At 36.4% G+C, this 12,125-nt stretch overlaps 1 protein-coding gene across 50 annotated transcripts in view; it reads left to right on the top strand.

The window, feature by feature from the left end:
* The window catches only part of DLG1 (discs large MAGUK scaffold protein 1), a 262,007-nt gene that overhangs the window by 205,305 nt on the left and 44,577 nt on the right, over nucleotides 1–12,125 (top strand). For all 50 annotated transcript variants that reach the window (XM_063806507.1, XM_063806523.1, XM_063806510.1 and 47 more), the window contains one exon: nucleotides 8,207–8,321. In XM_063806507.1, the coding sequence (XP_063662577.1) occupies nucleotides 8,207–8,321 (115 nt within the window). The remainder of the gene's footprint in view (nucleotides 1–8,206; nucleotides 8,322–12,125) is intronic.

Genomic DNA, 12,125 nt, shown 5'->3' with positions numbered 1-12,125 from the left:
CAGGAGGTCAGAGCTACTATGAGCCATGATCGTGCCACTGCACTCCAGCCTGGATGACAGAGCAAGAGCCTGTCTCCAAAAAAACCTTAAAAACAAAACAAAAATATGTTGGTGGGAGTATTTACGAAAATATACACAGGATAGGTAAAATGTGGAGACGGATAGGACTAAAAGTATCAATTGATTGAAACAAAAGGAAAAGGTAGGAATCTTAAGTAGGTAAATGAAATAGAAGGTTTAAAGGAAAAGTAACTTTAAAATGCCGAAGTATGTTTTGAACATATAGAAAGGTAGCTGTGAGGAATTGTTAAGAGTAAGGCAAAGACTTGGCCAGGCGCAATGGCTCACGCCTGTAATCCCAGCACTTTGGGAGGCCAAAGCAGGCAAATCCCTTGAAAGCAGGAGTTCAAGACCAGCCTGGCCAACTTGATGAAACTCTGTCTCTACTAACATAAAAATTAAACAGGCATGGTGGTGCATACCTGTAATTTCAGCTACTGAGGAGGCTGAGGCACAAGAATCGCTTGAACCCAGGAGGCAGAAGCTGCGATGAGCCAGAATTGCACCACTGCACTCCGGCCTGAGCAACAGAGCGAGGTGGGGGCGGGTGGGAAGACTCTAAGCAAAGACTATAAATATGAAGATCTGAATACAGTGAAAGAAATAGATCACAAATTTAAGAAATTATCAGGAATTGACTTGGCTCTTCAGTATGTTAAATTTTTAATATCTGAGACTATGTTAACTGCTTTGTAGTAACTTAGTTACTCATTAAGAAAGAATATTTTTCTGCATCACTAAAAAGTAATGTGTTCTTTTTACACAGAAAGCTTTTAAATTTCTAAAATGTAGACTATCTTAAATCACTAGGACTTCTATTAATCAGATCAGCAAAATTGCTAAAAACTAATAATGCTACATGAAATGTAATACACATCTTATTTAAAAAGCATTGCAGAACTTTTAAGGAATTAGCAAACAAAACATGAAGGGAAACTAGGAACTCGGAACTCAGGGCTAAGGAAGCAGAGAAGTCTCTTTTGTTTCAAGAGCAACAGCGTACGGGCTTGGGAGAGCCAGTTAAATTTTCAGATATTTTTCAAACTTAAACATAGCCTTTATTAAAAATAAAATTATACAGAAATACAAATAAATTATATTTAAAATAGTAAAATTAAAAACAAAGGTAATATTGAAAAGTCATCACTTCCTAGTTGTTTTCTAGGAAGTAAAATAATAGAAACATAAACCAGTGAGACTAATAGAAAATACAAAAACAGGGCTGGGCACGGTGGCTCACGCCTATAATTCCAGCACTTTGGGAGGCCGAGGTGGGCGACTCACAAGGTCAGGAGTTTGAGACCAGCCTGGTCAACATGGTGAAACCCCTGTCTCTACTGAAAATACAAAAATTAGCTGGGCGTGGTGGTGCACGCCTGTAATCCCAGCTACTCAGGAGGCTGAGGCAGGAGAATCACTTGAACCCAGGAGGCGGAGGTTGCAGTGAGCCGAGATCGCACCACTGCACTCCAGCCTGGATGACAGAGCGAGACTCTCTCTCAAAAAAAAAAAAAAAAAAAAAGAAAGTACAAAAAAAGATAGTAGATTTAAAACTGAATTGCCCAAAACTCCTCCTCTCCCTCAAAAAAATTAGGAAAGCCAAACCAAAATTTGTTAAAAATCTACAATAAAACTAGACAAAAAGATGAAAGATATCCTATGAACCCCAAATATAAGCTGATGTAAACAAGGTATTAACAGCTACAAGACCATCCGATATCAGCATCTGTGCAAGGGGATGCAACAGGAGAAGCCCAATGTTAACCAGTCCTCACAAGAAAATGCAGTAGGTAAATTTGAGAACACCAAGTGAACTATAAGAGTTTTTGTACAATCTGCATGTTGAGTGCAAGGAATCTACACTAAGATATGATGGGGCCACGAGCAGTCTGGGCCCTATGACACAGTTAACCAGCTGTAGTTCCCTTTCCATTTAAAGCCCCACACTAAGGAAGAACTGCTGGGAATAAAATCCAAATTGAGTAGGATAGGGATAATAGAGCCAAAGGAAATAGAAGGTTCAGATTAATGGGGGTAAGTAAAGTTTCAGGAAATCTCAGTGTCTGAGGTCATGTCTTTAAACACTTGAGAGAAACAACAAAATAGAGAGTTCTAGAGCTGTGAAGTTAGAAAACCTATCTTGACTCGTAACTCCTATGTAAAAGTTGGGGAAAACTAATTTCATATTAAAATGAGCAGTAGGAAAAGATCACAATCAAATCCATGGAAACCTATTTGAAAAGTGAAAATAAGGATTAGCGTAATGTCTCCACAGTCAAGCTGTACCAGAAAGACATACAGTTTATGAAGCTAGTGTAAAATAAAATTAATATTTTGAAACAAAGAAAAATGATAGAGTATGTCGAAGAACAACATCAATAAGTTGATAGAACTCAGAAAATTAGTAGAAATAAAAACATTGTTTTAAAAACTAAATTTGACTGGAAGAGACATACTTCCTTAAACCAAGAACGTGAAAAAGAAGAAAAATTTGTAAAGCAAAAATAGACCTTCTCTTTCTACAACTTGATCAATTTAGTCCTAAAGCCATTAGGTAGAGCAGAGAAAAATAGTTTAATCTACACCTCACATCTGGAGAGGTTTAGGAGATTTTCGGTGGCCCATTGGACTTACCCATGAGGTTGGCTTCCATGCAGGGTAATGCCTTGTTTTCAGGAGTCAGAGCCTGAGGGCTGGTGAGGAAAGCACATATGGGAATGCTCAGAGCCCAGTCAGGGAAGTGGATGGCTATTCAAATTCAGATTGACCAAATTAATATATATGTTAGGTTATTGTTATTAATAATTTTCACTGTTGAGAAAAGAGTTACAAATATGGAAAGGAAGAAAACTTAAACATGAATCCTGTAATACTGGATTAGAACTGAAGAAATTGGTTTGAAGGGATGGTTTTCCATTGATACAGATGTAAACGTAGATATCTACGTCAGTGTGTATGTATCTGTGTGTATGTTATTTTCCCTGACTCTGCCCACTGAGAGGGCCTGAGCCTAGTGCCACCCCAAGAGCAGTGAGCACCTAGCATCCAGATCTTGCCTTGCAAATATTATTTCCCACTGAAATTACTAAAGCTTTTTTGACAAACGGCAGGTTCCCCAGGAGTCAGGCAAAGAAAATGCTAGATTGTTCTATAATATCCTTTGCCAGAAAACAAGCAAGTACTCAAGGAATGTTGGAGACATGTCAAATGGACCCAGAATCTAACTTCAAGGGACTCTCACTGGCCAAATCAGGAGCAATTTCAGCATTCAGTTGGTGATAATAATGGCAGATTATAACCCACTGAATAAAGTAGGAAATAATGAGTTTTTACTCATATAAATAAATGAATTAATTGAAAGTTTGATGAGAATGGAGAATTGTACACAGTTTCAGTAATTTATTTGCAAAAGGGAAAAGTAACTTTACAGTAGAGAAACCTGGCAGACACAACTTTAATCAAGCGATTAAAGTTAATAACATTGGTGATGGGACAAATCAAAATTGTGTACCACCTGATACAGATGTATTGGGTAGAACATAACATCTGTGATATTCCTGCCAAAGTTGGATAACTTCAATCTAATTGTGTGGGAACTTCAGGCAAACCCAAATTGAGAGAGATTCTACAAAACAATTGACTTGTAATCTCCAACGGTATTAAGGTCACAAAGTCAAGGAAACACTGAGACACTGCTGTGACTCAAAGATCTAAAAAGACGTGACAACTAAATGCAACAAATGACTTCGAATTGGATCCTTTTGCTGTAAAGAACATTACTGGTGACTCTTCATAGGGATCCGAGCATTAGATGGTAGTAATGTATTAATGTTACTTTTGACGGTTTTGTAGTTATATAGGAAAATATCTGTAGGAAATACACACTGAAGTATTCAGGGATGATGAGACATCAAGAAGGCAAATTGCTGTCAAATGGTTCAGGAAAAACAGTTTGTGATTGCTCTAGTCTTTAAAAAAAATTAGTAAGAAGAAACAAAAGATTCGAAAGTGACAGGTATAGAAGGTAGGTAAAGAATATTCAACATGCATGTAATAGGAGTCTCCTAGGAAGAAATCCAAAACAATGCTAGAAAATGCATAAACAAGAAATCTTTTCTAAAATTAAAAAAGTTATTTCAAACTACACATCAAAATGCCATAATAAAATGATTAGGATTTAAAGGAAAAAAAATATCTGGAATTCCACTTCCCTCCCCCCAGCAGAAAAAGAAAGAAAATTCCGTTGTTCTCAGTTTATAGAAGACAATGGAGTGAACATACTCAATAAAGGAAGAAGCTGAATCAAACAGACTTTCACATATAAAAACTGGAATCAAATATATCAACAAATAGAGTGATAGTGTTCGTATAAACACTTCCTGGGGAGAGAGAACAACCTGCAGACATCCAAAATGATAGGAGGAGGGATACTGACGTAAGGACTGGTGTTAGCATTAATGAAGAAGATTATAAGGAAGAGAGTATATAATATGAAAAAGCTATATGCTCTGACAATTTTGATAAGGTACAATTATTAGAAAATGGGGACAGAATTTGAGGATAATACGAAAACAGAATAAGCCTCCTAATTGCTTTAAAGTTTTTAACTTGATATAAAAGGATAGTATTTCCAATCAAATCTGGGAAGATTGCTTGTAGGAGGAGACCAAAAGACAAAAGCCAAACAAAAGTTTGCCATTAGAACAAAAGGACAAGCGTGTCTGAATTGTTACACACACACTTAAAAGAACAAACCATATAGTGAGACTGTGCTCCAGTTACTGTTGCTTCATGAGATACTACCCCAAGCTTAATAGGTTAAAACAGCCTTTTAATAGGTTTTGTAGGTTAGGAATTCAGGCAGGATTCTGGCCAGATGGTTCTTGTTTTCCTTCTGGCATCAACTGAGGTCACTTAGTGGGACTTAGGTGGCAAATGAGCTGCTTTGGAGGGCCCAGTTTGGCTTTGCTCGCCTTGTCTTACGTGTTGGTGGTACTGGCTGGAAGTTTGGGCTCAGAGCACCATCGTGTGACCTCTGCAGTATGGTGGTTTTAGAACAGTCTTGTTACATGGTATCTGGCTTCCACTGAACAAGCATTACAGAAGAACCAGGCAAAAGCTTCATGGCCTCTTCTAATCTGACCTTGAAAGTCATACGGGATTACTTTCACATTTTTTGGCATACAAATGACCCAAAGCACTAGCCCAGATTCCAGGAGAGGGGAATTAGATTCCACCTGTCGATAGGGAAATTGCAAGGTCACAGTGTACAAGAGCATGTGGGATGCAGGCATCTTTGGAAAATATAATCTGCCACTGGTTTATTTATGTTAAAAGCTTGAATAAATAAGACAGGATGGTAAGAACAGAACTGAGAACAATTTCAGTTATATCAAAAGTTAATTCATAAAAGCAGACAATTTTCAGGCTTGCTAATGAAGCAGAATTTAACCCTGTGCAGTACATAAGAGTCATACCTACCACAAAGAAGTAAAGGTTAAAAATAAAGGACTGCATATTGCTGTAAAAAAAAAAGAAAAAAAAGTGTGGATGACATCTTTCTATATTGTGCAGTGATCTTCTGGATATACTTACTATTAAGTGAAAAAAGCAAAGCAGGGAAATGTGTATTCTACTGTTTAAGAAAGAAGAGAAATGTTGGCTGGGCACAGTGGGTAATCCCAGCACTTTGGGAGGCCGAGGCAGGCGGATTACGAGGTCAAGAGATTGAGACCATCCTGGCCAACATGGTGAAACCCCGTCTCTATTAAAAATGCAAAAATTAGCTGGGCATGTTAGCGCATGTCTATAGTCCCAGCTCCTTGGGAGGCTGAAGCAGGAGAATCGCTTGAAGCCAGAAGGCGGAGGTTGCAGTGAGCCAAGATCGCGCCACTGCACTCCAGCCTGGTGACAGAGCGAAACTCCGTCTGAAAAAAAAAAAAGAAAAGAAATGTATTATGCTTGTGATGTTTGTGTGTATGTATACACACATATATACAGATATAAAAATATGGAATAAATGTAAATGTATTTGCGTGTTTGTGGGTATCTTTATATTGTTTAAATGTTTACATCAGGACAGAATAGGATGAGGAAAAGGGATAGAAGCTGGACTTTTAAATACCTGTGTTTTATAGATTTGACTGTGGAGTTATTTTACCTACTTATAAAATCAATGAAAAATTTTAAAGGCAAATTGAAGTTGAAAATAAAGTACAAATGAATCTAAATGTGTATCCACTTGGCAACAGTAATAGGAAGGAACTATTCCAAGTGATTTTAAAATGGTAATTGGCCAGGTACAGTGGCTCCCACTTGTGATCCCAGAGCTGGCCAGGTACAGTGGTTCCCGCTTGTGATCCCAGAGCTGGCCAGGTACAGTGGTTCCCGCTTGTGATCCCAGAGCTGAGAGAGGCCGAAGCGAGAGGATTGCTTGAGGCCAGGAGTTCAAGAACAGCCTGGACAACACAGCAAGATGCCATCTCTACCAAAAATAATTTTTTAAAAATTAGCCAAGCATGTTGGTGCACACTGTGGTCTCACCTACTCGGAAGGCTGAGGCAGGATTGCTTGAGCCCAGGAGCTCAAGCCTGCAGTGAACTATGCTTGTGCCACTGTAGTCCAGCCTGGGCAACAGGGCAGGACCCTGTCTCTAAAAATAAAAAAAGAAAACAATAATTCAACCATACATCTCTAGCTATAGCCTAAGGATTAAAAGCTACAGGAAATAGTTAACTGTTCACGGGAATCATATCGTGGTAGTAGTGTTGGTGCTCTAATTCACTGCTGTAACATTGGATAAAACAAGTGAGTCATTATGCCGCTACTTTTATTCTGCTATCTCCACTATCTTGAGAACCAGAATTACTCATATCCAAGAAAGCAGATACAACGCTAAAATAGGAGAGATGAAGTAAAAACCCAGTGGTCCTAATTTTTCATTAGAAAAACCAGTATAAACTCATGATATATTTTTATGATCTCCATTCATCAGTCTACAGTTTAGCTGTTTCTACACGTACCAAAGACAACTTGCCATGGATTGATATTTATTTAATTATGATGGATACAGTCTATTATTAAGGCTATTTATGTTTTTATTTTAAGTGTTTTGTTGTAATTTTGAAAGGATAGTAAAATATTTTATTATTAATGTGGAATTTTAAATGTTTCTAAGCTTTTTGATGAATTGTTGCTTCAGTTGAGCTTATTATCCGTAAAACAAAGTTGATGATTATGGTGAAAGAAAGAGTAACTCAACAATAATCATGCTTACTCTTACTCTGTCATCTTAACCTACACAAAATCCCAGAGAAGTTATTTGCTGTAAGACAGGCTTTATAAGAAACTCAGATTTGAAATGACCTAGTTGTCTGCAATTTGTTATAAATAGAGGGGGAAAAAAGATATGTGTTTATAACCATGTAACTGCAATATTTTTGAAAAGGTGCTTAAACTTTTGTTATTAATAGATTTAGTAGTTTTTAATATGTAGCTTTAAATTGTCCATTTTCAAAATCATATTTTTGTATAAAAAATATTTTAAATAAAAATATTCACAAATATTACTTCAGATTGCTTTTGTGTCTTGAATTTTGATAATTTATAAATTATAAAATCAGTTAAAATAAATTTTGTTTATCACTTGTTTAAGGCATATTTTTCCCTTTAATGTTGACCCTGCACAAGTTCCATATTGAAGTATGTAAAATGAACTGATTCTCTCAAGGGGAAAAAGTCAATAATCAAAGCATCTAGTGTATTAATTATTATTATAGGTTTCTTCCTTAATATAAAAATTAGAATAAATCCTGATTTTTAAAATTTACACTTAAATTCAACAGTAATATAAGATTACTGCTGTCTGATGCATGGAAATTGTCATTTAATTGACTAAATGTGGTATAAACTTTAAAAGAGCATGTAGAAAAATTCTAACTCAGCCAATTCTAATTTATGGTACATTTAGGTTATTAATAATTTTTTTTTGAAATTTATGTGTTGGGCAAAATCTTTCGCATATTACTATTTTAAGGTTCTAACCCCATTTAATCAATTATAGGACAGTTTACATATTTAATACGTTATCTTCAAATAACTTATTTTTTGAAAATATATCAATTTATTTCTCTTTTTCTTCCATCAGAATACAGTCGTTTTGAAGCTAAAATACATGATTTACGGGAGCAGATGATGAATAGTAGTATTAGTTCAGGGTCAGGTTCTCTTCGAACTAGCCAGAAGCGGTCCCTCTATGTCAGGTAAATTTTTTTACTTCTAATTATGGCAAATCTTAATTAGTTATGCATGTAAATTATTTTGTATTTTTCACTATAACTTACTTAGTTTTACCGTAAGAAAATATATTGCCAATCAGTGTTGTTTTTTATTATTGATTCTCTCTGACAGTGTGCCTTTCACGAATTGGAATATTATTGTATTAATAATTTTATTAATGAAAGTTATGTAATCCTTGAATAATGATGATATAATAAAGGAAGAAATTTCTGTGGGCCAGAAATTGTTTTCAGATTGATGTGTTAGTAGTGACTACAAGCTTGATGATATCATGTCTAACACTTAGATTTAATCTCTGTCCTTTTCTAATATATTTTCCATTCAAGTAACATTTAATTACCTGGCAATTTCCATAGTAGCAAAGGAGGCATATGTAAATAATAATTTAAAATGTGAATAGCCTCAGTAAATAATGCATATTTGGAAAATTTCTACATGCATTTTTTAAACACTTGGGAGAAGGCAAATATGTTATTTTCCTATAATATATAAAGGTTAAGTGGCAACATAGGTCTAATAAATAGGTGATATTAGTATGTAAACTGGGGTGTTTCTTTTTTTTTCATTTCGTTGGCTTATAAGACTTAAAACAGAAATCCGAATGTATTTGTATTCTGTATACTTTTAGTAGAACTTTAACTGATAACTTTATTATACTGTTACTGTAACATTAGCACTGTAAGTAATCTGAACCATTCTTTATAAATTCTCATCTCAGTCCTCCTGATTCTGTTGGGGGACCTGTTCCTAATACGTTTCATTTATCCTTCTGATGAGAGAGATATGTTACATATATAAACATGTATCCTATACACGTGTATCTATACACACAAACAGGTACTCTGTACTTGTTTACATGTGATATGACTTACTGTCTTCACATAATCTTACTCTGATACATCATGAAAGCAAACCTTTCTCACTTTCTTCTTTCTGTTCCTTTTGTCTTTTGCTGTACTTTGGTACTTATAACCCTACCAGTGATGTGGGAATCTTAAATGCATCAGATTTTTTTTTTCCCTTCGCCAATTCTAGCAGTACTCATTAAACTCTTGTGTTCCAAAGTCATTAAAAGTATTTTATATATACAAATACATCGAAGAAGGAAGAACATGGATTTTTCTACTCTCTTTTTTACACTTTCTTTTTTTTGCTTATCTACATTTCCTAATTTTAGTATAATTAATAGGTGTTGCCTTTTATTTGTACTTGATTAAATATTTACAAAGGCATAAAAATCAGAACATAATAGGTTATATTTATTTTCGGTACATTTAGTGAATCTTCACTTGTTATTTTTAGAGAAGTAATGCTCTATTTTCTTTCTGTTTTTTTTTTTTTAAAGACAGGGTCTCACTTTGTCACCCAGGCTGAAGTGCAGTGTCGCGATCTCAGCTCACTGTAGCCTCAACCTCCCGGGTTCAAGGGATCCTTCCGCCTCAGCCCCCCAAGTAGCTGGGACTGTAGGCACATGCCACCATGCCCGGCTAATTTTTGTGTTTTTAGTAGAGATGGGGTTTCACCATGTTTGCCAGGCTGGTCTCGATCTCCTGACTTCATGGGCCTTACCCACCTTGGCCTCCCAAGTGCTGGCATTACAGGCATGAGCCACTGTGCCCAGCTTCTATTTTTTAAAACCATATATTATCTAAAGACTTATAATGAAAAACAACTGTCACCGGCACCAGCCCCTAGTTTCATTCTCCAGAAACAAGCATCCTCCATTTTCCTAGCAAACTTCCTTCACCTCCTTATTTCTAAATATGAAGCCTTCGCCTCTGTATTTCTAAATAACATGCATATACTGCTATCTTCTACTTTACCAGTTTTGCGCATTAGTCTTACAACCATGGTAGATGAGAACGTTTCTGTGTAGTACCACACCACTCATTCAGTCTCATCACCATCACCCAAACATAGCCTATCTCTGTTAATAAAACTAATAGCATTTACAGTCATGTGACTATGCAATAGCTGTCATGACTCAGTCGAGTGGTACCCTATGAGCTGCCTCCTTTCTTCTGCAGCCCTTCATTTTTCCTGGACTTAATAATTGTCTTGCATTTTATTTGATTTTTCATATTCTTACTACTAAATATCTTTCTGTATCTTCTAGTAACCACTGTAGAGCTTTTCACATGATGAAAACATATGGTCACACATACGGTCTGGTAGTTCAGGTTTTTTCTATCTTTATGCTCCAGTCTAGACTAGTTCCTCTGTAAACGTGCTGTGTAGCTCTCAGCTGGGACTTCCCTTTGCCCTTATTCTATTTCCTTTGGCTGTCTACTGTGTCACATGTTTCCTAGATGCCACATTTTCTTCTTTCTCAGTTAATCTTCCTGGAGCACACCCTCCAGTAAATTCCTGCGAAAAGGTGTGTGGGAGGCACCCTTTGAGGCTTAGCGTGTCTGAAATGACTTTGTTTTGCCTTCTCCCCAGTAGAGAATTTGGAATGTGGGGGAGGGAATGATATCCTGTTTTATTTTGCAGGAGCTCCCTCATCTTCCATTTCTTTTGTGGACATGATCTGGTGTGTCTCTGAGATTTTCTTCTGCTTTTTTGTATTCTTTGCTTTCTCTGTATTCCTTTTTTCTAGCTATCCTATTTTCTTGGGGGTTTTTTCTTTAGTGTTTTATATAAGGCATTCTTTAAATATCCAGTGTTCCTTTCATTGTTTTCCACTCTTATGAATAGAGAAATGAAGATAATGGATTTAACTAGAAGACAGTGGGGTAAAGGGGGGATAAATTGGCTCTTAAATTTTCTCTCCTGTCCCACGTCATTCTGTTCTTTGCTATAATTAAATATCCTTAGAGAAGAATCCCTGTCTCCTGCCAATAGTATAAACCAAGTTGCTAGAATTTTATTTTCATCCATTTCAGTCCAACCACCTTCCCCTTCTCCACCAAGTTTCAGAGTATACAGCTCCTCAAATTCAATTTCTCTGGAGACTGAACCACTGGTCTTCTGTGGGTTTGGGGACTGGGAAAAGGAACTTTGGTGGGGGTGGTCTAAGTGCTACATACAGGGTTTCTACCTTCTGTTTTTAGTACAGTAACTTATCCCTGCCTACCTTGGTACTACTGTACACTTCTAATTTATGACCATCTCCAGGATTCTTACGGAATAAAACTTGTTTCTATAACCCTCTCTGCTGCCACTCCATTTATAGCTTCTTTCATTCTGCTAAATTTAGTTAGCATCATCCAGAAATGTGTTAAAATCTCTCTTCCCCTGTTGTCTTCTCTCTTTTGTATTTTTCTTATTTTATTGTCATTTTAATGAGTCAGGGTGGAGAAGAAATAGACACAGTGTGCTATAGTTAATCAGAAGCCTCGTGGTTCTTTTTGAGATGGGGTCTTGCCCTGTTGGCTAAGCTTGTCTTGGACTCCTGGACTCAAGGGATCCTCACACCTTAACGTCCCAAGTAGCTGGGACTACAGGCACACACCACCACCACCACACCTGAGTCTTGTGGGGTTTTTTTAGTCAATGTATTTCTAATTTCAAAAGCCAAAAAAAAAAAAAAAAGGCTACAAAAAACTACCTACAGAATACCTCTTTATAAAGCTCTGAAACAAGCAAAAACATACATTATATCTTTTAGTCACTCACATATTATATGATAAAACCAAACCAACCAAAAAAGAATGAGTCAAAGAAATAAACATTAAGAATGATAGTTACATTCTAATAGTGGTTAACTCTTGATCCAAGGGAATCAGGATCAGAGGGAATATATGCAGGTGAATGTGAATTACTGA

This window comes from Pan troglodytes, chromosome 2 (genome assembly GCF_028858775.2).
Source record: "Pan troglodytes isolate AG18354 chromosome 2, NHGRI_mPanTro3-v2.0_pri, whole genome shotgun sequence".
In the NCBI taxonomy this organism is placed as follows: domain Eukaryota; kingdom Metazoa; phylum Chordata; class Mammalia; order Primates; family Hominidae; genus Pan; species Pan troglodytes.
This window is presented reverse-complemented; position numbering and strand designations above follow the sequence as displayed.